This window comes from Dasypus novemcinctus, chromosome 3 (assembly GCF_030445035.2).
Source record: "Dasypus novemcinctus isolate mDasNov1 chromosome 3, mDasNov1.1.hap2, whole genome shotgun sequence".
Taxonomy (NCBI): Eukaryota; Metazoa; Chordata; class Mammalia; order Cingulata; family Dasypodidae; genus Dasypus; species Dasypus novemcinctus.
The window spans coordinates 150,093,119-150,119,848 of record NC_080675.1 but is presented as its reverse complement, the minus strand read 5'-3'; the positions used below and the strand labels follow the sequence as shown (position 1 = coordinate 150,119,848).

Sequence of the window (26,730 nt, the reverse complement as noted above, 5' to 3'; positions counted from 1 at the left end):
CAGATGAAGACATATGACACAGCAGGAGACACAGCGCCAAATGCTCCCCTTTATTATGGTTTACTCAGTTACCACGGACAGATGTGCTGGCTCAGGCAAGTCAGCTGCCAGCTGGGGAATGATCTGTCTCTCCCAGAAACATGGAGGGGCACTGGGCACCAGAATAATGCAAAAGCAGGTCACTGGCTGGCCGCAGACCTGAGGGTCCCCAGAACTGACCTGGGCTCTGTCCATCCCATCTCCAAGCCAGGCCACCCAGCAGAGATGAATCTGTGCCCACCCTCCATTTTCATACTGGTCCCCTCCCCAGGAAAGTGCATAGTTGCCTGGAGATGCAGCATCCCAGGGCCTTGGCAAGCTGGGCCACAAATAGGTAACAGGCCTTCCCAAGGGTGGACCCAGAGCATGGCCATACAGGTCTAAGCCAAGGAAAAGCAGGTAATCGGTTGGAGGTGGCACCCAACAGGTCATGGATACTGTGTGGGAAGCTGGACTACAGGCTTCCTGGAACCACCAAAGAGACGAAGGGAAAAGCAATCAGAGGTCTGGGGGAGGGGAGAGGAAAAGGGAGGGAGAACCTGGACTTAGCATCCCTTTTCAGTACTACAGGCTGTGACAACTGCTTTCCAGAGAGAAAGTTTTAGTAGGAGAGAGCCAATCACACATTTTGTGGCCTAAACCAGAGACCATTAGGAAGAGAATTTTCCAGGACCCATGGACTTCCCTTACAGGGAACTGAAATACGTAGAGCTCAACACTCAGGGCAACACCTGAAAGCCCAGTGTTGGGTTCCAAGCTGAAGCCAGCCCAGAGTGGTCAAGTAGGATTTGTCTTTTCAGGCCAAATATTCCAGATGGGCTTCTGATGAGAGAAGGGGAAGGAGGTCTTCAAGGTAGGGGATGGGGACCCCATTCTCCTCCAGTCCTCAGACCAAGCGGGGGCCTCTACCAGCAATGTTCTCACACTGCTTGGAACAGAACAGCCCCACAGGCCTGAAATGGCTTTCCTGGAAGGGGAAGGGGGTTCTGAAAGGGCGAGGAAAGGCCAAGAACCAAGTCCAGAGGGCAGAGAAAAGCAAGTTAACTTGATTTTTTAAAAAGCCAGAGAGCTTCCAACCATCCTGCCTCTCTTGAAATCCCCATTCAGGCCATTATGCTGTGGCTAGGATTAGGCCTATGCTTCTGCCTGGGCCTTGGGTTGAGATACCCAGCTGGGATAGGAGAGGCATGCTCCCCGTCACTGGCCCTGCCTGCCTTCATCCCTGACCTTCCTCCAGGCCTCACCCTGAGCCCCATCCCTTCTACCAGACCCAAGCAGGATAGCTACTTTCCCAGGAATCCAGTGCTCACTCAGAGATGCCTAGAGTCCAAACCCAGGAGGCTCGGGCCCTCCAGACCTCACCCAGGGACCAATAATTATTTACAGGACCTCTGATCAAGCTGTACCTTTATACCTGACAATTGCCTGGGTGCCACCCTGGGGAAGGCAGTGGGATATGCCCATGTGGATGCACCTGGCATATGGTAGCGGCAAGGTAGGAGGGGGAACTGACCTGGAGGGATGGGGGGAAAGGAGAGGAACTCAGGAGGGCTCTGGGAAGAGAAGGAAGGGAAGACAGAGACAGAAAAGGGCAAAAAAGAGCCTGCCCTGCAGGCCAAGCTCTTGGAGTCAAGGCCTGCCCCTTCCTGTCCACTCCCTCAGAGTCAGGTAACCTAGGTGGGCTCTGCAGTTCTAGCTATGTGCCCCTCCCACATCAGGGCTAAGTTCCAGCTCCTGGGTCAGATCAGTTTCCTTCATTTGGAGAATGGGCTCAGTCTTAGAAGCAGATACAAGTGGGGCACTCAGCTTTGAGGAAGACAAAGAAAAGCCAAATGAGAAAGACCCTGGGCAAGGGGAAATCCCACAGAAAATCTGACAGCAGAAAGGAGGGGAGGGGAAGAGGGGGATTGAGGGAGGAGGAGAGCGGGAAGGATCCAGAAAGAGCAAGAGAAGATCCCCTACCTGTCCCCATCCTCCTGCATACCACCATGAATGCTAAATACTGTTGCTTCCCAGGAAGATCCAAAGTGGAAACAGTTTCAACTCATAACCCTGGGAAGGAGGCCAGGCTTTCTGTTCTGCCAGGTCTTCCCCTTCCCCATGAGGAGTCCCTGGGCCAGTATCAGTGGGGAGGGGCATCCTGGTGGAGGGTGGGGGCTGGTTTAGTTCTAAACACACATCTAGCACCACAACAACAGAGACCTCCACTTCACACTATATCACAAGGGGACATGGACGCAGCTATCACCACATGGGACAGCTCCATGTGCAGCCCGCTGCTCTCAATGCCAAGAGCAGAATCTATAGGGTAGGAGGAGGGGACAGACATATACACACACATATATATATATATATATATAACTCTGATTCTTTGTACAAAGTAGGGGAGGAGAAAAGGGAAGGAGGAACCCTGCTTGGTCACCACAACAGACAATGTGGCTTGAGCCCCCTGTCCCACTGGCCCCCTGGCCCTGCCCTCCGGCAAGCTTGGCTGGCTCACATCTCATTGGAGTACGTATAATTGGGGGTGGCGGAATACTGGGTCTGTGGCTGATTCATGGCACCCTGTGCTGCCCCCATGGCTGCATTCTGGGCTGCCTGCTGCACATGTGGGTTCTTCCATGCCCCTGTGGTCCACTCCTCCTGGGCTTTGCTGAAACTCCCCCCACTGCCACGGTAGAATTTATGAACCTGTAAGAGAAGAAGCAAAAGCAAGGGCTAAACAAAGGGAAGAGGCAGCCCTTCAGGGAATAGAGGGGACCCAGAAACAAATAAAAAAAGTCAGCCTTCCTTCCCCACCTACATCCTTGCACTAGTGGGAAAGTCCACCAGGCATTTCCAGGGTGAGGCCCTCAGAGGACCTCTGCATACACCGTAACTTGGAGGACAAGTTGTCATAGATCACAGCCCTTTCCCACAGCTACCCTCTTACCCTTGAAGTGATCACCTACCATGCTGAGGGCAATGAAGGAAAAGACAGCCACGACCGTGAACATGATGGTGGGAATGAGCATCACCACCGCTGAGCCAACATTCGTTCCGAAGAAGGAGATGGTGGCAATCCAGCCGCTGCAGGAAGAGGCCAGCTGTGGGGCTGCCCAGGCATGGTGAGGTGTACCCCAGAGCCACCCCACTGGGGCAGCGAGGAACCACCCCATTGCCACAGGGAGGGAGCGTGTCACTGGATGCAGGGGACTATCTTACTATACCCAAAGCACCCGTTGGTGGTTTTGGGAGAAACCTTCCCAGTGACTGAGGAGCAGGAAGCTCCTCAGACACAAAGCTTTCCCCTAGGTAATTCCCACAAGTTCTCCCACAACTCCTTTCTCCCCTGCAACCACTGCCAGGTTCTTCCCCTCTCATGCTATGGCTGTGTCTACTGCACTATCCTGAATCCTCACGCTTTCAATAACTAGTCACTCACAGTATCCCCACAAGATAGGAAGTTTAGCACACAGAGGCAAGCTAAGGACACACCCAAGGGGCCACCCGTACCTACCCCAGGCCAGTCCCTTGCCTCTTACCAGACGCCCCAGCCTGGGATGCCCACAGCCTGGATGATGCTGATGACCAGCTGGGCCATGAAGGTGAAGAAGAATGCCATGAAGCTGAAGGAGCTGTCAGTCCTGCAGCAGAGATGACTCCTGTCACTAGGCAGAAGGCCAGGGCTTCCCTGCCTTCAAGGCTACCAAGCTATTGCAAGTGAAAGTAAGTGCATAATGGAGAGAAGCCACATAGAAGTCTTAAATGAGGAGCCAGAATGAGGCATCCTTACAAGTTTCCATGTATTAGGCTGTATGTGCAACATGACACAGGAGAGATCTTCCCCATGAATGGACCTCCCATTAGTACATGGATGGATTGCCCCATTGGCACAGAAATAGATGGTTCCATTGTAATAGGCATATATGACCCCATTGTCAAAGGTATAGACAGCCCCACCAGCACCAAGACAGCTAGCTCCACTGATATATGGATGGATGGTCCCATTGGCTCAGAGAAAGACCCTAGCATGGACAATTAGATTGGCACAAAGATAGTAGCCTAAGTGGCATAAAGATGGATGGTCTGATTGGCAAAGAGATTTAAGGTCCCACTGGCATTGAAATGGATACTTTATTGGTACCTAGACAGATAGCCTTGTTGACACATGGAAGAACAGTCCCATTGGCACAAAGATTAAAAACCCCATTTGGCACTCTGATGGACACCCACTGACACCAAGACAGCTAGCCCCACTGATATGTGGATGGGTGGTCCCTTTGGCATGGAAGGACTTCATTAGGATGACCTCATTAACACATGAATAATGGTCAGTGGTACACTGATGGCTAGTCTGTCAGGTACAAGGATGGGCAGCTCCACCAGGACAGATGGCCCCACTGGCAAATTCAGTATGCAACTGCCTCGGGAAGGTGACACTGGAAGGCAAAAATAGGTTTGGTTTCTACATTGCCCCAACCCAAGGATAGAGAGAGAAGGGACAGCACTAAGAGGCTCTTACTCCCTACCCTCTCACCCGAGCCTGAAGCTCCCTGGAAACCCAAGCCCTACCTGCCAGTCTGAGCCAAGGGTAACAAAGGGAAAGTGAGTTTGGGGGATGGCAAAAGGGAGATGAGAAAAGATGTAGAGAAGAGACAAGGGAGATGAGCAAAGAGACAGGCTAGGAGCTGGGGTCAGCAGGTCAGCACCAACCACTTACTTGAAGGCCTTGTAAATGGGCCGAAACCAGCAGACGTAGGAGCAGGGTGTGAAGAGGATGAGCCAGAGAAAGGCGAGGCCAAAGTTGGTGGCTCCCCCGCCTCCGATCAGCCACGCGAGACAGCCCACCAGGTTCACGGCCAGCGTGACGCTGTTCACTGCAGACCCAGGAGCCCATGCACACACACAGACAGACACCAGACACACACCCAGACACCCAGAGCCACACCAAAATACATGAACGCCCAGACATAGACACACAAAGACCCATAATTCAATGCAGATCCACAATCAAACACATGCAAATAGACATAGACAAGCACAGAGATGTAGATGCACATGAATATGCATAGACACAAACACATACACACACAAACCACATACTCACAGATTCACACCCACAAGAAGATCCACAAACCCATATCAATAAATACATGCACAGCCCCATGCAGAACACACAGACACGAGACATACACACACACACACACAGAAGGAGTACAGACTGTAAGAAAGAAAGCTGGGAGCTCAGACCAACCCCCTCCCCAAACCCACTCCTGAAGGGTGCTGGAGTAATTTGGAGAACAGAGGCTCCAGAGCAGGAACCCAGGCTTCAGCCCAGCAAGCCCTTTCTGACGTCCCCAAAGCCTCAGGGTGGTAGAAATTATCTTCTTATAGGAACAGCCTTAGCCACTGACCCTCCCCGACTCATAACATCACCAACTCTAAGACACAGGAAACCCCTAAGAAGGAATATAAGAAGCCTCATGGAAACACCTCTTCGAGTCATTTTGCCATCTGCCCTGCATTTAAACGGGGCAGGCAGTGGTGGTTGGGATCTCAGTCTTCATTGAATCCATTTCTTAGTGATCACACCTCCTTCTCCAAGAAATCTTACTTCACTCCTGAAGCCTGATTCATCTCCCATTCCTCTAACTTCCTGGCCCCGAACTGCTCTCATGGTTCCCCAAGTACAAATCTCAACCCATCAACCAGACTAGAAGCTTCCTAAGAGCAGGACCTAGGCTCCCCCCTCTCTTTCCCACATAAGCTAGCCAAGCCTAGGAATCAGAGTATCACTGAGTCACAGCCAGCAGGGACCTCAAAGATCCTTCATATTAGAGATAAGAAAACCATGCTGGCAGTAACACACACCCATGTCTTCTGAATTCAGAGCACTCCCTTTCTCAAACATCATGCTGAGTCCTTTTAGGGCTCCACAAAGACCTGCTGAACAAATAAATAGACAAAGGAAGGTAGACTTAATCTTGGTTTCACATAGCTAGGCTCTATGGTCCTGAATGCTGCATAGAGCCCTTAAGTATCTCAAGGGTTTTATACATTTCCTAGGTACCTAATGAGGATTTAGGCTGATATTTTTAGTCCTTAAATCCAGCTTCTGGATGAAAGCTTCTGCCCTTGGAAGTAGAGTTGCCAGAGCCCATGGTCAGGCAGAGTGCTCTCCAAGTCTGGCCTGGCTAACAGTCCTATCACCTGTGCAGGTATGGTCACCCCAAGGACCCTAACAAGGAAGGACATTTCTTCCTGTGTTTTCCAGTTGTATTACCTCCTCTGTGACTCACCCATCCCTGTTCATTGCCCCAAAATCTCCTTTGTGTTCTTACAGATTTTATTTGCACTTTACATAGAAAAAAATGAACCCTTAGTTATATTGGTCAAGATCTCCCTCCAGCTCACTCTAGTGCTCCTGCTGTGAGTCTACTACCTCTTTGAAATGAGAATCTATTATCTCGGCCACCCATTCTCTGTTCATTAGCTTTTTTTTTTTTTTTAATTTCTCTCCTCTCCCCTCCCCAGTTGTCTGTTCTCTCTGTCTATTTGCTGCGTGTTCTTCTTTGTCCGCTTCTGTTGTTGTAGTGGCATCATCTTGTTTCTTTTTGTTGCATCATCTTGTTGTGTCAACTCTCCATGTGTGTGGCACTATTCCTGGGTAGGCTGCACTTTCTTTCACGCTGGGCAGCTCTCCTTACGGGGCGCACTCCCTGTGCGTGGAGCTCCCCTACACGGGGACACCCCTGCGTGGCCCGGCACTCCTTGCGTGCATCAGCACTGCGTGTGGGCCAGTTCCACATGGGTCAAGGAGGCCTGGGATTTGAACTGTGGACCTCCCATGTGGTAGACAGACACCCTAATCACTGGACCAAGTCCGCTTCCCTGTCCATTAGCTTTTTTTTTTTTTTAATCTTTACTTCTTTCCTTGTCCAGCTTATATTCATAATTCATTACAATCATTTTTCTGTCTCCTCCCCTGCCCTGTCTTCTGGTCACTTTCTCCCTTGATGAACACAACACCATCCAAACTGAGCTAAGTGCCATTAGAAAAAAGTGACATAGTAGGGAAGCCTGGTTGGTCTATAAATTCATGGTAGCCAACCCCAATTGGACCCTGAGAAGGGCTCAGAAATTTTACCAGATTTCTTTGAACAGTATCCTCAACCTCTGTCAACAAACATGCTGTTATCCTGATCCCATACTCCTCAAAGCTCCCACCCCGACTTCTATATCATATGTGATGGAGAAAAATGGAAGCCAACAGGGGCAATCTCATTTTCTTCCCAGCATCTAAAGACTTATCACACCTGCCCATTCCCTTCTTTTTCTCACTTTACCATGGGGGAAAGGTTCTTCCACTACCTGAAGGTCAAGACCAGACTTGAAACTCAAGGCCGGACTTGAAACCTAATCTGTCTATTCCCTAAGTCCATTCTCTTTCTACCAATGCATGAAAGATTTAGCTTCAAAGGCAGCATTCTTTGCCACCTTCCTGGAATAATCACTTCCCTAGGTAAGTATCTTAACTGCAGCCCTAACCCAAGGCAATATCACACATGGCTGTGGTCACACTAAGGATGTCTGGGCTCCCTGGTACCCAGCATAGGACAGCTAGCCTCCCTGCCTCTCACAGGCCTCTGAGGTTTCTTCTGACCAGCATGGGTAGCCAAGACACACTCTGCCAAGATGACACTTTTCCCACCAATCTGCCATCATCCATCAGAATCCAAAGCTTTTAAACGCTTGACCTCAAAACCTTAGAATGTTAGAACTCTAGACTCTTGAAGCACAGACCACACAACAGAGCTACATGGGACCATAGCAATTGCTGAACCAATGCCCTCTTTCCACAAATGAGGAACCTGCTACTTGGAAAGTGGCAGGACCAACCAAACTTGATCCCATCTTTCTCAGCTCCCAGTTGAATGCTCTTCTCTTTGAACAATTTTCCAGAGAAAGCAAGAAAAATGAGGCTTTGAGGGAGGGATCCCTCTCTGAATCTAGAATCCTGAGTTAGGCCCTGATGGTCACCAGAGGAGCAAGAAGAGGGGATTACACTGCAAAAGGAGACCCCCACCCAATTGCTCTGTGAATGGAGATGGGGAGAGGTAAGGCCTAGATGGGGGATTGAGGCCTAGCTGGGAAGTTTGCTAGGAGTTAGCCAGGGAAAGATTTGGTGGCTCATGCAAATGCTGCAAGTGGGGGTGAAGGCAGAAGGTATGCAGGCATCCCACCCCAATGTCCAGCACCCACCAGTGTTCCTCCCTCAGCCACCCCACCCTAGTTCACTCCCATTCCCATAGCACTCACACATCCAGAGGTAGTAGAGGCGCTTGGTCATACTGAGATGCTGGGGAGGGATGTCTGCCTCGAAGTCTTGGTAGAAACATGGCTTCAGGGGGATGAATTTGGGCAATGGGGGGAAGTTGTTCACTTTCTCTGTGGGGGATGCACATTGCATGTCATGACCTTGAAACTTCCCCTCCCCAATAATCCATGGCCCCATTATGATCACTCTTTCCCTAGCCTGGGCTGCCTCCTCTGCCCCTGTGGCCACCACCCACTTTGCTATCCCCACCCAGCAATCCCTGCTTTGCCAGCCATACTCAGGGGATCCCAAAGTAACCAAAGGTCCTGATGCACTGTCACTGACTCTTAGAAAAATAAAAAATAATAAAAAATGCTAAAGGACAGATACTGCATGACTGCATTACTATGAACCAAATATATTATGTAACATATTCTATGATTTAAAATATATATATGTATCTAGTACATTTAATTGAGAAATGTATGTTTTTACTCAACTGTGTTTTTTTAATTTTTTGTTTATATTTTTAATTATATGTACAAAATTTTAAAAAATAATAATAATAATAAATGCTGTTCATCAGGGATACACCACCCTCCTCAGTGGAAAAGCAATTCCAGACAGAGGAAGTGGGATGGGAGTCCAGAGACCTGAGTTCCAGCTTCTACTCCAACATTCATGTTCTTGGGGATGTCACCACCCCTCACCAGACCTCTGTTCATACAGTGGGGTGCAGGTTAGGCTAGATGGTACCTACAGGTGCCTCCAGCTCTGGAAAACAGCATTCTGTACCTCCAAGCTTTTGGAAAACAAAGAAGGTCCAGAAACCAGAAGGAAAAGATCTCAGGGTACTGGAGAGCAATGGTGACAGGGGACAGGGGCTGAACCACCTGTACCAGGCTAATCAATCAAACACAAAGTCAATAAAACAAGTACATCAAGATGCTCAATCCCTGGTCTCCAGCGTCAGAGATCTAATGGTGGGCTAGACAATATCATGTTGGATTCTTAGGTAGACAGCCTCAGTGGGGAGATTAGGGAAAACCTGGGCAAGAGTGCAGGAAAAAACCCAGCCTCCCAAACATGGGAGAGATGAAGGGATAGGGAAGAGGGCCGCCCACCCTTTGCTCACTTTCACATCCTGCCCACATGCCCAGGCCTGCTCCTTACCTGCCATGATGGCACCCGCTGGCCCAGCAGCCTGCCCTCACCTATTTGTCCTAACCTGGAAAGAAAGAGAAGCCAGAGAAAGATGAAGGTCAGGGCCCACCCATTCCAGTCCCTTTCTCATCCCCAGCTAGGCTGATTGCTCTCTGGGGCAGAACCAGGGGCTCCCACTTCACTGGCTCCCCTAGTGAGCTGAACCTACTGCAGGCAGCCCCCCCCCCCACTTCCCAGGGCACCATTCCACCAGCCACATCCCTCCAGGCTTGAGGCACAAAACCCATCCTCAGAAAACCCCATCCGAGGGTGGGGCAGGAAACTGGGAGGGGACCCCATGCAAGGAAAGTAAAGTGACAGAGAAGGCCTCAGGATCCAGAGACCTCTGAAAGAAGAACTTCTATTCCCTGACCCCGAATACAGGCTGAGCCCTGGCCTCAGTCATAGGCTGAGCTCCCCTCCCTCCTGCTTTCCTGCCTCCAGCCACCACTTACTTGGTGAGGGCTTACGATGTGCCAGGCACAGGGTAGACAGCATGAGTAAGACAGACACGGTCCTTGCCCTCTACATGAACGAGTCAGTAACCTCTGCAGTTACTAATATAATAGGAACGTCTGGCTGCATATATCAAGGTGATCTAGCCTCATCTGGGGAATCAGAGAAATTAAAAGTAAGGGAAGGGGAAGCGGCTATGGCTCAATCAGTTGGGCTCCCGTCTACCACATGGGAGGCCCTGGGTTCGCGTCCCAGAGCGTCCTTGTGAAGGCAAGCTGACCCGTGTGCCGCGGAGAGCTGACGGCCCGTGCGCCACGGAGAGCTGGCGCAGCAAGATGACGCAACAAAGGGAGACAAGCAGATACAGAAAAAATGCACAGCGAATGGACACAGAGAAGAGACAGTAAAGAATGGAATAAGCCACAAGGTGGGTAATAAATAAATAAATCTTTTTTTTTTCAAAGTAAGGGAATGTATAACACAGTGAACCCTAATGTAAACAATGGCATAATTATAATAATAGTGTTTCACCAATTGCAACAAAGGCACCACACTAATGCAAGTGTCAGTAATAGGGAACGCTGTGTGAAGGGGTAGTATATGGGAGCTCTATTTTCTGCATGATTTTTCTGTAAACCAGTAAGTTCTCTAATTAAAGAAGGAAGGAGGGAGGGAGGAAAGAAGGGAGTGAAGGAGCAGCATTAGCAGGGCAGAGCAGCCTTCTGGGCAGAGTGGAAAGCATTACAACAACCTTGACAGCAAGAAGGAGATTCACACCTTCAGATTAGGTAAAGGAAGCCACTGTGGCTAAAGCAAAAAGTGCAAATGGGGGAACAATAGGAAATGAGACAGGACAGGCTAGGTGGGCAGGGTGTGATTCTTGAGACCCTTAGGAAGCCATGTGAAAGGGCCTACGGGAAGTGGATTTGAGGGGTTGGGAAGAGAGAGGTAATCAGGAAAATTCCTTGCCAGCTTAAGCCACTGAGTGGATGAAGGGGCTATTTACTGAGATGAGGCACGGTGCCCTGGGCAAGATGAGAAGATGCATTAAGACATGCTGAGTCTGAGATACCTCAAACCAAGCAATATAGCTTAGCAGGAGGCCTGGGCTGAGACATACATTAATTAATTATTGGGAAGTTAAAGTCAAGGTAGCAAAGGAGCAATCCCTTGGAAGAAAGATAACGTTGGAAGAATACAGAGAATCAAAAACAGAAAATGATGCATGAAAACAAACACATAACGAACCATCTGCTGTTTTTTTATTATAAATGACAATAAAGTATTAATTCTACCCTTTAAAAAAAGAAAGAAAATAATCCACTACCAAGTACTAAGGCAATGCAACATTTAATTGTTAAATGCAATTGCAATTTGTGCATCTTTCTTCCTGTATTATAATTCCATAAAAAGTTTGGGCAATTATATTTTTTGCCCTCCATGATATGGAATCAAATACAGATATAAAAACCCAACAACATCTCCCATAAAAAGAAAAAAGACTGGCTTGATTAAGACACATGATATTATATACATACACAGTTGCATTTGATGCAATAGTGTATAATAACAAAAGATGGGAAACCATCTATACATCCATCAATAAGCAACTGATTAAATAAATGGTACAGCCATAAAATGGTCTGCTCTGCAGGGTTTTTTTTTTTTAAGTGCTCTTTAGCTATTAACACACACACACAAAAGGAAGACGTTCTCTGGGTACTGATATGTAAAGATTTCCACAATTACTAGTAGGTGAAATAAGAAAGATGTAGTACAGTCTATATAATATGCTACCTTTCATATTTAAACAAAGGGAGAATAAAATAAAAGTATTTCCTTTTGATGTAGCAATCCTACTTCTAGTTATTTACCACAAATAAACAACAAATGTACATTGTTCAATGTGACATTATTTTGCAAACATACAATGTTGGAAACATCCTAAATGTGACTGTTTAAATAAACTATGATATATCAGGCAATGAATACTACACAGAGGTAAAAAAGAATGAGTATGGCCTCTTGGAACTGCTATGGAATGACTTACAGAATATAATGTTAAGTGAAAAAAAGCAAAGTACAAAAGTGTGTATAGTGTATGCTATCTTTTATGCAAAAAAAGAAGGGGAAATAAGAGCATGAATGTACATCTGCTTAGTTTGCAAAAAGAAACGCAGGAAGGATAAATTAGAAACTAATGAAATGGTTACCTACAGGGAATGGATAAGACTAGGAAGGAAGGGCTAGAATGAGTAGTGGGTCTTCCCTGGGTATAGTTTTTTTACATAATTTTGTGCATATAATGTCTTATATATTCAAAAACTTAAACCAGGAAAAAAAGCAAACTATAAAATTGAAACAAATGAAGCTAACCGTGTATTAAACTAATAATACAACCATACAGAAAAAAATTTTAATCACAGTACTCTGTGTTCTCTGAGAAGGATATATCTCAAGGTCAAAAACAATTGGAAAGAAATGTTGAATTTGGTGGTAGTCCTGGTATGGTGAGTCTGAAACTATGCCATATATATTGTAGGAGAGTGAAAATGAGTCAATGTGTTGATGTTGGTTTCTCATTGTGAGAGCAGAAGGCAGAATATGGAATGTGGGAAGGTGAGGACGAGCCCTGTAGTGTTGGTTCAAATTGAAATTATCAGTATGAGCTCATGATTAGAAAAATATACATGACTGGTTCCAAGTCAGGGCCAGCAAATGCAAGGTTCCTAATGGGAACATGTCAAAGGACAGAGGAGCCAGTTTGAAGAGACAAATTTGGGATAATTAGTGAATCAAAAATAATAATGAAGGCTGATAGAATGAGACGTTTCAGAGCTCCATCCCCCCAAAGAGGCTTTGAACAACCAGCAAGAACTGGCAGAAACATCTTTCTCAAAGCTCTAGAAAACAATTAAAGAACTGTAGTAACAGGGAGAGTGCCAAATCAAGAAAAATGCTACTTAAAAGCAGTAGGATAAACAATAATAAAAATTTAAAAATAAAAAATAAAGTAGTAGGAGGGGAGCGGGTATAGCTCAGTGGTTAAGTACCTGCTTCACATATATAAACGCAGGTTCAATCCCCAGTACTTCGTAAAAAAAAAACAAAAACGCAACAGTAGGATTGTAACAAAAGTACCACACTAAAGCAAAGTGTTAATAATTGGGGGGGCGGGGTGTGAATAGGACACTGTATTATTATATCTATCTGCAAACCTATAACTTCTCTAAATTTTTTTTTTAAAAAGCAGGAGAATCAATGCCAAAGATGTACTATGTTGATAATGTGGGGTATGGAAAAACCAGGTGGGATGGGGAAAAATACACCAAATGTAAGATAAGGACTACAGTTAGTATTACTATTTTGACAATGCTCTTGCATAGTTTGTAACAAATGTTTCACAACAATGCAAGGTTTTGGTGGAGGGGTGATGCATTGGGACCCCTGCATGATGTTATACATGTTTATTTTGTAAGTTCACAACCTTTACTTATAAATGAATAAATAAATAAAGCAGGGGAGCGGGTGTAACTCAGTGGTTGAGCACCTACTTTGCAAGTACTAGGTCCTGGGTTCAATCCAAGCAGTAGGATCTTGCGGCACCTACCTCACCCCTCCCCCACACGTTTCAGTAGGCGCTCCTAGCACAGACCCCTGGTCCCAATTCTGTAGAGAGCAGAGTAACCCTTGTGCACATACTGACAGCATATATGACTGACCCGATCCGTCTGGTAGTGGCCTGAGGAACTTGCCATCCCAGAACTTGCCATGCACGTAGAAGGCAGTTAAGGAGCTCTCTTTACAGACTGCTTTGAGAGAGCTGTCAAGTTGTGCTGCCTGGGGCAAAGCTGTAGGACATTTCACGTAGTGTCCTCGACCATGAGGAAACTGTTTCCTAGGGAAGAGGGGACATTCATAACCAAGTAAAAATCAGGGCATTCCTTGGGCCACACATGCATGCCCAAGACAAGATGCCTGTGTAGAAAAGACTGGGCAGGTCCCTATGTTTTGGCCTCAAGCTCTTCTCTAAACTCATTGTATGGATAAGTTCTGAAGGAGAGTACTCACACAGATCAAAAAATGAAGGAAAGAAGGGAAGGAGGGAGGAGGGAGGGAGGGAAGGAGGAAGGGACCACTAAAGAGACAAAGACAATTAAACACACTTAGATCCTGATGGGATCTAACAAGGGAGAAGAAAAGGCTCAAAGGGACACTACTGGGACATATGAAAAAATTGGAATATAGACTATAAGTTTTATATCAATGTTAATTTCTTGAACTTGGTAACTTCACTTAACATGGTTATAAAAGTGAGTATTTTTGTTTACAGGAAATAACTGTTCAAAGAGCATGCTAATAAATAAATAGATACATGGATAGAATGATACAGCAAAGGTGGCAAAATGTTAAAATTGGTGAATCTGGGTATCTAGGGAGATGGGGTATATTGGAATTCTCTGCATGGTATTAGTATTATTTTTTGTAACAGTCCTGTAATTTTGAAAGTATTTCAAAATAAAAAGGTAAACGCTAATAATGATGATGTTAGTAATGAACTATAACATACTGAATTTAAAAGATAATCTATACCACACTAACGAAAGAAGTTGTTGATGTGGGAGGAGTGGGTGTGGGGGGGTGCGGAGTGGGGTATATGGGAACCCCTTATATTTTTTAATGTAACATTTTGTGTGATCTATGTATCTTTAAAAAAATAAAATAAAATGGTGAAGAGAGACAAAAGAAAAAGTCTCATGGGGAATAATAAATTTTAAAAATGTTTAACAACAATGCAAGGTAGTAGTAGGGAGTTATGAGAGTTCTGTATGATGTTATATATGTTTGTTTTGTAAGTGTTAGAGGTTTGCAATAATTAACAAGCTGTAGCTCAGTTTCCCCTGATATGCATGGCACTTCCCCACAGGTTAAATAAAGAAACCACATAGAGACGGAAGTAAAGGGAAAAGGAAACCTTCCCTACCTACCTATCAGAGGGAGATAAAATTCCTACAGAACAAAGAAACATCTGGTCCTGCAGCATTCCAAGAAACTGTAACTCCCTAACCCACTATCTTCTAATCACTGTCAGGGAAAGTTTTCATCTCTAGGGCTTCCTATTGGTCCCTGCACTTCATTCAGACCCTCAACCCCCTCCCACCAACTATCATTTCCCGGCCTAGGAAAGTTTTGTATAAATTCAAATCCCCCCTTCCAGGAGTGAGCTGGAGTCTCTTTTCAGACCTCCACCATGCTGGTGGGGGGGTTGAAGTCTGTTCTTCAGACCCCCTCCGTTGGGAGAGCTTCTCAATAAATCTTTGTCTATAGTCATTTCAGTCTCCATGTCCCAGTAAGCACTATATTTTCTCCAACAGTAAGTTCGCTTATTGTTTATGTATGTTTATGTATGAGTGATATACTTCAATAAATTTTTTTAAAAAGACAATCCATGAGTTCATATTGATACTATTTTTTTTTTAAAGCAGGAGGAAGAAGTAAAAGTTCCTCTTTGCAGAAGAATGCTAGCTGTTGATGTGCAAGGAGTAATAGAATTAGAAAATTGGGAAGCAGATGTGGCTTTTAAGCAGTTGGGTGTCAGCGTACCACATGCGAGATCCTGGTTTCAGTTCCTGGTGCCTCCTAAAAAGTAGACAAGCAACAACAAACAGACACAGACAGCAGAGAGCAAGAACAGACAACAAGGGGTGGGGGGAGAAATAAATAAATAAAAATAAATCTTAAAAAGAATTAGAAAATCTTCCAGTTTTACAATCACTAATGTAATAGCGGAGTCAGGCAAGGATCATCAATGGCTGCTAAAACCACAGTGAAAGATTGGTGGGGAAGAGGAGGATCACTGAGTCTCAAAGACGATTTACTAATCACAAAGGGGAAAGGGCACTCTCACTGGGGAGAAAGCTGACAGTTGCTTCCTTAGCCAAGTGATCAAAATGAACTTCACCAACAATGGGAAAAACTGCCATTATGGTCTTCCAACATGATGTACCAAGTAGGGCACAATATCACCTATTTAGTAATCCTACCAAAATATGTTTAACCTGAATCTAATCATGAGAAACAATCTGACAAATCCAAACTGTGGGGCATTTTAAAAACAAAACTACCTGGACTGTTAAAAAAAAAAAAAAAAAAAAAAAGCCAATATCCCAGAAGAAAACACCCAGAAAGCACAGGAGACTGCTCTAAATTAAAGGAGACTAGGAAAGCAGACTTGGCCCAATGGATAGGGCATCCGCCTACCATATGGGAGGTCCAAGGTTCAAATCCCAGGCCTCCTTGACCCGTGTGGAGCTGGCCCATGCGCAGTGCTGATATGCGCAAGGAGTGCCCTGCCACGCAGGGGTGTCCCCCGCGTAGGGGAGCCCCACACGCAAGGAGTGCACCCCGTAAGGAGAGACGCCCAGCACGAAAGAAAGTGCAGCCTGCCCAGGAATGGTGCCACACACAAGGAGAGCTGACGCAACAAAAAGAAACAGATTCCTGGTTCTGCTGATAAGCATAGAAGCGGTCACAGAAAAACACATAGTAAATGGACACAGAGAGCAGACAACTGGGGGGAAGGGGAGGGAAATAAATAAGAAATTTTAAAAAAATTTTTTATATAAATAAATAAAGGAGACTAAAGATACCTAGAAACAAAAAACAATCTGTAAACCTCATGTGGATCCTTAGTCAGGGGGAAAAAGCTATAAAAACCAGCACTGGGATAACTGGGGAAACCTGAATAGGATCTGTAGACTATATGATAATTACATTTCTTAGATGTCTTGAGGTTATGTAGGAGAATGTCCTCATTCTTAAGAAATATGGGCTCCAGTACTTTTTTTTTTTTTAAAGATTTATTTTTTATGTATTTCTCTCCCCTTCGCCGCCCCCCGCCCCCCAGTTGTCTGCTCTCTGTGTCCATTCGCTGTGTGTTCTTCTGTGACCACTTCTATCGTTATCAGCGGCACTGGGAATCTGTGTTTCTTTTTGTTGTACTATCTTATTGTGTCAGCTCTCCGTGTGTGTGGTGCCATTCCTGGGCAGGCTGCACTTTCTTTCGCTCTGGGCGGCTCTCCTTACGGGGCACACTCCTTGCGCGTGGGGCTCCCCTATGCAGGGGACAACCCCGCGTGGCACGGCACTCCTTGAGCACATCAGCACTCCTTGCGCACATCAGCACCGCGCATGGGCCAGCTCCACACGGATCAAGGTGGCCCAGGGTTTGAACCGCAGACCTCCTATGTGGTAGACGGACGCCCTATCCATTGGGCCAAGTCCGCTTCCCTCAGGTTCTTAAGTGGTGTCTCAAGCTTATTTCAAATGGCTCAGAAAAAAGAAATGAGAGATGGATATAGATAAAAACAATGCATACATGGCAAAATGTTAATAATTGGTACTCTAGGTGAAGATATATGGGTATTCTTTGAACTTTAGTGTACGTATGAAATTCTTCAAAATAAAAGGTTGGAAAAAGTAAGAATAATGTCAGTAATGGATTATAACACACTGAATGAAAAGAATGCACAAGTCCATAATGAAATACAAAAGAAAGGCAGGGAGAGAGAAAGTTCTAAGAAATACAGGAGGAATAGATTCTTTTTAATTGCCATTGTCTAACCCCTATGTAAGGCAAGGATCATGAATGGCTGCTAAAATAATTGGGTGGAAGGTTGTTGGGAGAGACAAGAATCATATAGTCTGAGTGCCACACCCATCCCCAGATTATCTGTTAATCACAACAGAGAAAAGGTGCTTCTATTAAGAAAGGATCTTGTCCTTAACCAAGTGGCATTTCCAGTAATGGGACAATTAGACATTATGTGCCTCTCACTGTGATGCACACGGACACAAGACCATCTATGTATTAATAGTATTGTTGCCAAAAATGTTCAATCTGAAAATAAGTATGAAGACAAAATCTGGCAAATCCAGATGTGGGATGATCTACAAGACAAATGTCAAAGTTATGAAAGATTTTAAAAAATAGGTAGCAAGATTCATCTAAATTAAAGACTAGGCAGCAGACTTGGCCCAGTGGTTAGGGCGTCCGTCTATCATATGGAAGGTCCGCAATTCAAACCCCGGGCCTCCTTGACCACTGTGGAGCTGGCCCACGTGCAGTGCTAATGTGTGCAAGGAGTGCTGTGCCACGCAGGGGTGTCCCCCACATAGGGGAGCCCCACACACAAGGAGTGTGCCCCGTAAGGAGAGCCGCCCAGTGCGAAAGAAAGTGCAGCCTGCCCAAGAATGGCGCCGCACACACGGAGGGCTGACCCAGCAAGATGAGGCAACAAAAAAAACACAGATTCCCGTGCCGCTGACAACAACAGAAGACACAGCAAAGAGATACAGAGAACAGACAACCGGGGTTGGGGGGGGAGAGAAATAAATAAATAAATAAATAAATATTTTTTTAAAAATTAATTAATTAAAGGAGACTAAAGAGATATGTAACCAAATGTAGGGGGTGATCCTTTTGTAGATCCTGGATTTTAAAGTCACAACTAAAAAGGACATATTTAGGACAACTGGAGAAATTTGAAAATAGACTGCATAGATGATACTGTCATTGCTCATTGTCAATTTCTTGAGTGTTGTGGTTATATAGGAGAATGTCTTTGGTTTAAGGAGACAGATGCTTCAGTATTTACCAGTTCATTGTCTTGACGTCTGCAACTTACTTTTTTTTTGAGTTACCAGGACCAGGGATTGATCCCAGACTTCATATGTGGAAAGCCCACACTCAACCACTGAGCCACACAGACTCCCCTGAGTTGGTTTTTCCCTTTGTTTGCTTGTTGCTTGTTTTTTTGTTTTTTAGGTGGCATTGGGAACCAAACCCAGGACCTCCCCCATGTGGGAAGCAGGCACTCAACTGCTTGAGCTATATCCACTCCCCTGCAACTTACTTTTAAATTGTTCTCCAATGCTACACACATACATGCACACACATACAGAGGTAAAGCAAATGTTGCAAAACTTGCAAATATTGCAAATGTTAACAATTGGTAAATCTAGGCGAAGGGTATAAAGGTGTGAAATGCACTATTCCTTAAACTTTTCTGTAGTTTGAAAATTTTCAAAATAAAAAGTTGAGGAAATATAAACATATATATTATATATTTGTATTTGGCAACAGAAGCACAAAGAATCCCCAATAAGATACAAAGAAAAATATAATTATGGCTCCCTCAGGGACAGAGGAACTGGATGGATGTGAAGCAGGCAGAGGGAAAACTTTTACTATTACCTTTTTACCACTTTTATTTAATCTAAGACACTATTAATTTTACAATACATCACTATTTTATTTACCAAAAGAAAGAAAAAAACATTGTCAAATTGTAATTGCAAGGTGCCAGAAATTTTAAGACCCAAATGTTAAATGTTTTCAGAAATATAAAAACGTTCTTAGAGTTGATGAAATATGGGCATCTTTTTTTGAATTTTGAATAGTGTAAGGATATTACCTGTTCAAAAAAAAAACTTTTTTTAAAGAAAAGCCAAGCAGAAGAGGATAAGCCAGCAAAGAATGAAAAGAGCAGCCAATGAGGCCGGAGGAAAACCAGGAACATGTCAAGTCTCCAAAGCCAGAAGCAAGTCTTTCAAGGAGGGAATGGAGAAATGTGACAAATGCTGCTGAGAGTCTAGCATGAAAAGGACTGGACTGAAAAGTCTTCACTACGCTCAGCAACAGTGAGTCATCTGTGACCCCAGCAACAGCTGCTGTGGTGGGAGTGGGAGTAGCAGTCAAATTAGAGCAAGTTGAACAGGTAAGCTGACAGCAGGTGCGCTGTTGTTTGAAGAAGCCTGGCTAGGAAGAGAACAGAGACAGGTTACTACCTGGGTGGGATATAGGGTCCAGGAAGGACTGGGGTTGGGGCTCAGGGGTTGTTTATTTAAGATGAAAATAAGCTAGAGGCGTGAAGGGTCTCGAGAAAAGTTACAACTGATGTACAGACAGTTTAATTGCTAAAGAAATGCCCTGTAAAGGGGAGAGGCAGGGAGTCTGGTGCAAGGAAGTAGGATGAGTCTCGATCAGAAAAGGTGGGAAAGAGAACAGGATACGAACAGACACAGGCAGGTTTGAGGCCTTTCCCGTGTATCTGCTTCAATTTTCTCTTTCATATAGGAGACAAGTTGGAGGCTGAGAGGGAGAAGGTAGGAACAGAGGACCCAGCTAAGTCAGCTGCCAATTACAACACAGCCTGAGAAGTACTCTGGGACCACAGGTACAAAAAGCTGTGGGGATATCCAGGAGCACCTCCCTGGTCCATCCTGGAGAAGCCAGGGAGGACTTCATGGAGGAGGTGCTATCAGAGCTGAGTCCTGAAAGACAAATAGGTGTTGGCCAGGGAAAGAGGGAGTCAGGAAAGCATGTGTGAAGGTCAGAAGAGCAATAGCATGGCATATTCAAGGACCAGAGAGAAGCAGAGTGAAGATGAAACTCAAAGTGGAGGGAGGGACAAAAAAAAAAAAAAAAGTGGAGGGAGGGAAAGTGGGAGGGAAAAAGAGAGAGGCAAAAATAGGGTTGAAGGGTGAGAAACATCATCCTGGCCTGAAGGCCATGGGCCGGACTTGGACTTTTATCTTGAGAACCATGGGGGCGACTGAAAGAGTCTGTTCTTTTTAAATATATATATATATATAGCCTCTACTAAATGAGGTAGTGTGCAAAGCAGGGCCTGACCTGTGCCAAGGCATTAGCAGCAGGGTGAAAGGGTGGAATTCCTCCCTTCTAGGAGTGATGGCAACAGAGGGGGAAGTCTGACTTCCCCTCGGACATGAGACTCTGGTGAGAAGAGTGGGAAGTCCTGCCAATCTGTGGACTTCTGGAGGCTAACCAGTGCAGGACAATCTCCTTCCCACCACTGCCCCCAGCCCACTTGTCCTCTCCCTGAGGGCAACAATGTTATCAGTTTCTTGTGTATCCCTCCAGAGATGTTTACCCATATAAAAGCAAATATGTATACTGAAGCACAGTCATGGGCCACACTTTAAGAAACTTTGCTGTAAGCAATGGGAGAGCTGGGGGGTGGGGATGGGGGTTGAGCTGCCGGTGGCATGGTGATGGCAGGGGAAAGATGTGGTCTCCAGTTCAAATAGGTGATGGATGGGATATTGGTAGGAGCATAGGGAGGAGAGCACAATTCAGATGTGGATGATAAGACATTGCACTAGGGCAGCAGTTGTGAGGCTAGAATGGTAGGGACATATAGGGAGAAAAATGTGCATATAGCCTCCACTAAATGCTACTGAATTGTACACTTTAAAATGGCTAAAATGACAAATTTTGTTATGTGTATTTTATCACAATAAAAAATAATATATATTGCCTCAAGCTTTTTAAAATATGTTAAACTATGTATATGGAAAAAGAAAGTCCTCCCAAAACCCATCTTCTCAGAGGTCACCCCTTAGCAGTCTGGACTTTAGGTTTTGGGGTTTTGTTTTTCTTTTCAATATATATGAAAGTACTTATGACAGAAAGTGAGATCATTCTATGCACGCTGTTTTATAATCTGTTTTTTTCCTACTCAACAATATCTCAAGAAAAGTTGGCAAGGCAGTAGAAAGCTGGAACCAGAAAATGGTTAAAATCCTGGGCCATGGGCTCCTGGAAGGTCATGAAAGGGGTGACACTCATAGGATACAGAAAATGGAGGTGTCAGAGAACTAGAGAACTAGAGGTCTCCTTGAGGTCACAAATCAAGAAAACAGAAGTTAGATGGTAGTTGAAGAAGAATCCTGGAGTGTAGGGTTTAAGGTTTCAGAGGTGACCATATGCCAATGATGACCAGATTCAGGGGATGATTCAGAAGGGGAGGCTGATTGAGGCACTGCCTCCCACAAGACAATGGGACAAGAAGTGGGAAATTATGATCCAACGCTGAAGTGATCCAGGCAAACAAGGAAGAGGGAGAGGGGTTATTAACTAGAGTATAGGAACCTCAATGAAGGAGGCTCCTCCCTAACCCTGGCTCTAGCCTGACCCCTGTCCCTAGTCATAGGCTGTCTCCTAAAGGTGAGCCCACAGTTACAGAGAAGGCAGTGTAGCAAAGGATGGTTAACTCGGTGCAGAAGAAGCCAGAGCTCAGAACCAGGGCACAGAGCAGAGGCTGCCTCATTTGTGCAATATGGTTAGCCCAGAGAATTGAGGGTGTGGGAGAGCTGCAAGAGGCTGGGGACAAAGGGATGGAAGGCCCTTGGCTCTGCTCTTACTTCACAGTTAGTCTTTTTACTTATGCATATATGTATATATGTGTGCATGTGTGCATGCATGTGCATGCGGGGATGTGTGTGTCTTGGAGAAGCAGCAATGACTGGCCTCTGCAAACCAAAGTTTTTAGACTGCAAAAACAGAGAAGTAGCAATTTGCTCCTCAAATGAGAATCTTGCAGAATGTGTATGGTTGTTTCTATGTGTGCTACATACCCCCCAAAGATGTAGACCTAAAGAAACAATATGATAGCAAATATTACCTGGTTTTTGCACACATATTCCAAACTGTAAATTATTCCATTTCTTATTGTGAAGCTGCGAGGACAGAAGCTCTCACAGATTAGAGAGTAAGGCCCATGGTGGACAGAAGCCAAGCCTGGTATCATATCAGGTCAGAGACCTGGGGCTAGTTCCAGGGCTTCCTACTCATCAAATCCTCTTCTGTCCAGCATGAGCCCCTCATCCCTGGCAAAGATATGGTCATTTTCTTCTACCTGCCCAGAGCCTATCTGCTAAGATGGGAGGTTCTCCCTCCTACTCTACCTCTAATCCCACCCCAAGCCCTACATTCCTAGCCAGGAAGTCCAAGAACTATGAATCATCCTCAGAAAACAGTACTCTCCTGGCCACACCATCACAGTCCTGCTAATGACTCTTCACTAGTCCCCTATTGAAGATCCTGAGTGTGGCACTCAAGGCCTTGTGCCAATCAGCTACCAACCTCCCTCACCCCCCATCCTTTGCTTCTCTACCAAGATGACCTGCTTCCTATACAAGCCAGCTTCATGTAGATCATGCCTAGCTGTGTTTTACCCTCACAACTCTTTTCAATGCCCTCAAACCAGCAATCCTTTCTGCTCTAAAGCCATTCTATTCCCTTACATCCCACCTCTAGCTTTACCAGACATCTCTGCTCTGCAACCCATAGCTTAAAATCTGAACCAGTTATTGGGCACTAAGTGCTCACACATTCTCATCCCATCTCTTCCTCATCCCTTCAAGATTAGGGGCTTCCAGGCGAGAACCAGCACAGGGAAGGGCACAGATATGGTCAACTCATGTAGACAATTAAGACTTGGGTGCCCTCCCCCAATCAGGCTTGCATCCTTCAATCCCACTGTACCATACTTCCTCCAAGAAACCATCATAGACTCCAGCCTGGGGCACAGAAAGTAGTGCAGCCTCTAGCAGAAATGCTCTAGTGGAGGAGTAGGAAGGAAAGGATAAGGAAGAGGGAGAGAAACTAACCAGGAGGGATGCTCTAAACTAGTACAAGCAGCTTCCTCAAGGGAGTTCAGTACTTAGACCTATTAGTTCATCCCTAGAGAAAGATATTGGCAAAGAGAAGCCCAGAGAGGGGAAGCAACTTGTTCAGAAGTGTGCAATATGCCAGAGAAAGGGTTAAGGAAGCAGCCCAGTACCCAGGGCCCCTATCTGGAGCACTTTTCCCAGGACCCACTAACTCTCCATGGGGTTTGCTAAACCTATGATCCTCTTTTTGTAGCTCACTCAGGAGAGACAGTGCTTCTCAGAAGCTTTACACTGAGGTTCACCAACCCCCAGATCAAACCTAAACTACCAAGACCTGTGTACCCCCAAACAAAAGCTCTCTGCCAGTCATGCCCCTGCATTCCCCTGACTCTCCCACCCCCTGGGCACAGTCACATGGCTGGGCTCACAGGCTGGTTGCCCAAGAGCTGTGCTTAATTCCACTGCCATGTCTTTGCCTGTATGTTCCCCCTAAAATGCCCAGTCTTGCCTCTCCTCCCAACCAAATCTCACCTTCTCCAGAAAGTCTCCTATTTACTGGATTTTGCCTCCCTTTCTCCTTGAGTCATGGCAAGGTCTGGAAAGTCTCCCTGGCCCTCCCTGATCTCCCCATCAGGGAGCTAGGGCATTACAGATTTGATCCACCTGAGATGGAGGGTGGAGTCTCTACTACATTTCCCCAACCCCCAAACCAGGAGCTCCTCCAAGTAGGGACACTGATCGGTTCCCAGACACCTCACCACCATCCTTGTGACCTACTCCTGCCAGCCTGGGAATGTGCTACATCCGGCGCCCCCAACGCACCACCCCAAAACCTTAGTGGAGCCCGGGCTGAAGGCCAGTGCATTTAACACCCCCCGCCCCGCCCGCAACCCTGAAGCGGCTCAGACCTGGAGGCCAGGCAGCAACACCCAGGAGAGGAAGCTGGGGTACAACCTGGGTTCACCTGCAGTAGCTTCTGGTGGGGAAGGACCCGAAGGAGGCAGCAGGCCTCCACCGCCCCCATCTCCAGTCATCCCCATCTCCGTCCGCGCAGCCATTCCCGGAGGAGGAAGCCGGCAGCCAGGAAATGCCAGGTGGGGTCCGCGGGTGGAGGGGATGGAGGGCCCGAGGCCCAGGCTCCAGAATCCAGAAGTCTGACGTCACCCAATCCCCGGGTTCCCTCTGCGGAAACTGGGGATGGGGGAATCTGCGGGCGCCTGGTGCGCTCTTCCCCCGCCCCAGACAGGGAAGGTGACCTCGAACTCCCATCTTTCCAGTAGCTTGGCCTGCCCTCAGCATCCAAAGGTGGAGAGAAGGGGAGGTGGGGGTAGAAAGCTGAAGCCGGAGACCTCCTCTCAACCCGTGCCCTGCTTCCCTACAAAACCTTCCTCCGGGTCCCCAGACCCGGGACTCACCCACCGCGGCCGCTCGACAGCCGAAAAGCCGTGGAGCTGGGATGCGATGCACCCAGCGATGCGGCGCGGAGCCGGCCGCGAGCAGCGCGGGGGCTGGGAGCTGGCAGCGAGCGCGCGCTCGCCTGGGGCCGGCTCCTCGCGCGCCCGCGCCGCGGCTGCCTGCGGAAGCCGCTCTCGCGATATTTCCAGTCCCTCCCCTAGGGCCGCTCTTCCTGAGATCGCGAGAAGGAAGACCCGACCGTCCCCACACCTTCCAGGAGCTGTCCGAGGTGCTAGTTCCCGGGCTGTGACGGGATCAGGTGGTCGGTGGGCACGACGTGGATAGGAGCACAGCAGAAGTGAAAGGAAGATAACTCGAAATGGGAGAATGGGACCAATCGTCAGAACCTCAGTTTCCATATCGGTAAACTGGGAAGAATAACCTTCCATGCCAATCCCAGGAGGCTCTGGGACGTACATGAAAGAGCTTTGTAAACAGGAAAGTGTGATGACTGATAGGCGTCTTTCCGATCCGCAGGTCAAGGATGACAAAGAGAGGATAGAAGCTGAGAGATGAGACAAGGAGAGACAGAGAATGACAGAAAGAGACATGGACACACAGATCGTTGAAAGACATAAAAAGGCAAGAGAGGAGAGCCACAAACATAAAAACATAGAAACAGAGAGATACAGAGTCATGGAGAAATCAAGACTTGGAAAATTTTTTGAAAAAGACATGGAAAAGACACAGAAAGGATGACGAAATGAGAAAAAGACAAGAAATAGGGACAGTCAAACTACACAAAGGAATAGAAAGAAAGAGGGTGAGAAAGAAAAGACACAGAGAAAAAAATGAGAGAGATGATTATATGCAGAGAGAAAAACCTAAGACGAGTAGGGACCAGAGCAAATATTTTAAAACTCAAAATTACGGCAGGTTGAGAGAGACTCACTTGGAGAGCTAGGGCTGGAGGTAGAGATGGGTCTGGGGTGGAGGACAAGCTTTTATTGAGTGTGTGTGTGTGTGTGTGTTTACATAGTAAAGCACTTGTGGGATCTCCAAAGTCACTCTCTGTCCACCTGCCAAGGTCTCCAGCCTTCCGCAGTGCCCCCCACCCACACTATCCTGGGCCTGGAAAGGGGCTTCAGTGGTTAGGAGACACTGCAAGGATTCTTTGCCCAGAATAAGAGCTCTTTGTGTGGTTCCAGCCTGCCTGGAGTGGAGCCTCACTCCCACAGCTGGGATGGAAAGGGGGCGGGGGTGAAAAAAGGCAGACAAGAACAAGTGCAGGAGAGGAAAGAAAGGGGAGAGAGCCCCAGAAACTGTGGAGAGCTGAGCAGGAATCATAATCGAGCTGTCAGGCCACCTTTCCTGTAGGGAAGAGCCAGGGCTACAGGGCAGGGCAGCAGAGTTCTGCTGATGACTCTGTTCCTCGTTAACCCGCACATTCTTGGACCAAACACTGCTCTCTGTCCTCACATGGTGCAGACTTTGACTGATTTGCAGAGCTGTGGGGAGGAGCCAATGAGATAATGAATGGGGAAGACCTGTGGAGGTTACCAAGCATGGCCCCTAAGATCAGAGAGGTAAAGTAATCTACCCAAGGTAATAAAATGGATGCGGCTTAGATTCCTAAGGCTTTTGTAACAAAGGACCACAAATGTAATGGATTAAAACAACAAAAATGTATTTTTCTCACAGTTCTGGAGGCTCTAAGTCCAAAATCAAAGTGTCAACAGGACCATTCTCCCTTTGAAACCTGTAGGGGGAAATCCTTCCTCACCTCTTTTAGTTCCTTGTGTTTGCCAGCAATCCTTGGCATTCCATAGCTTGCAGCCATAGCACTTAAATCTCTGCCT

General features: G+C 46.4%; 1 protein-coding gene across 2 annotated transcripts; it reads right to left on the bottom strand.

Moving 5' to 3' along the window:
• Positions 1-35: 35 nt before the first annotated feature.
• On the bottom strand, positions 36-25,157 carry SCAMP5 (secretory carrier membrane protein 5). Of its 2 annotated transcripts, XM_004473469.4 has the most exons (8): positions 24,892-25,067; positions 9,997-10,149; positions 9,512-9,566; positions 8,341-8,469; positions 4,742-4,898; positions 3,564-3,665; positions 2,991-3,108; positions 36-2,730 (listed from the first exon to the last, which is right to left on the bottom strand). In XM_004473469.4, exons 3-8 carry the CDS (start codon positions 9,516-9,518, stop codon positions 2,536-2,538), a joined length of 708 nt encoding a protein of 235 aa, XP_004473526.1. In that variant the 5' UTR covers positions 9,519-9,566; positions 9,997-10,149; positions 24,892-25,067; the 3' UTR covers positions 36-2,535. The 2 variants fall into 2 exon arrangements, with proteins under 2 accessions (XP_004473526.1, XP_023438875.1); XM_023583107.2 differs by lacking the exon at positions 9,997-10,149 and having other exon boundaries at positions 24,892-25,157.
• Positions 25,158-26,730: the final 1,573 nt, after the last annotated feature.

Coding starts and splice junctions, on each gene's coding strand:
- SCAMP5 (XM_023583107.2), bottom strand. Junction 3,666..4,741: donor CCCATTTACAAGGCCTTCAA/GTAAGTGGTTGG, acceptor TCTCTGCTGCAG/GACTGACAGCTCCTTCAGCT. Junction 3,109..3,563: donor ATCCCAGGCTGGGGCGTCTG/GTAAGAGGCAAG, acceptor CTCTTCCTGCAG/CGGCTGGATTGCCACCATCT.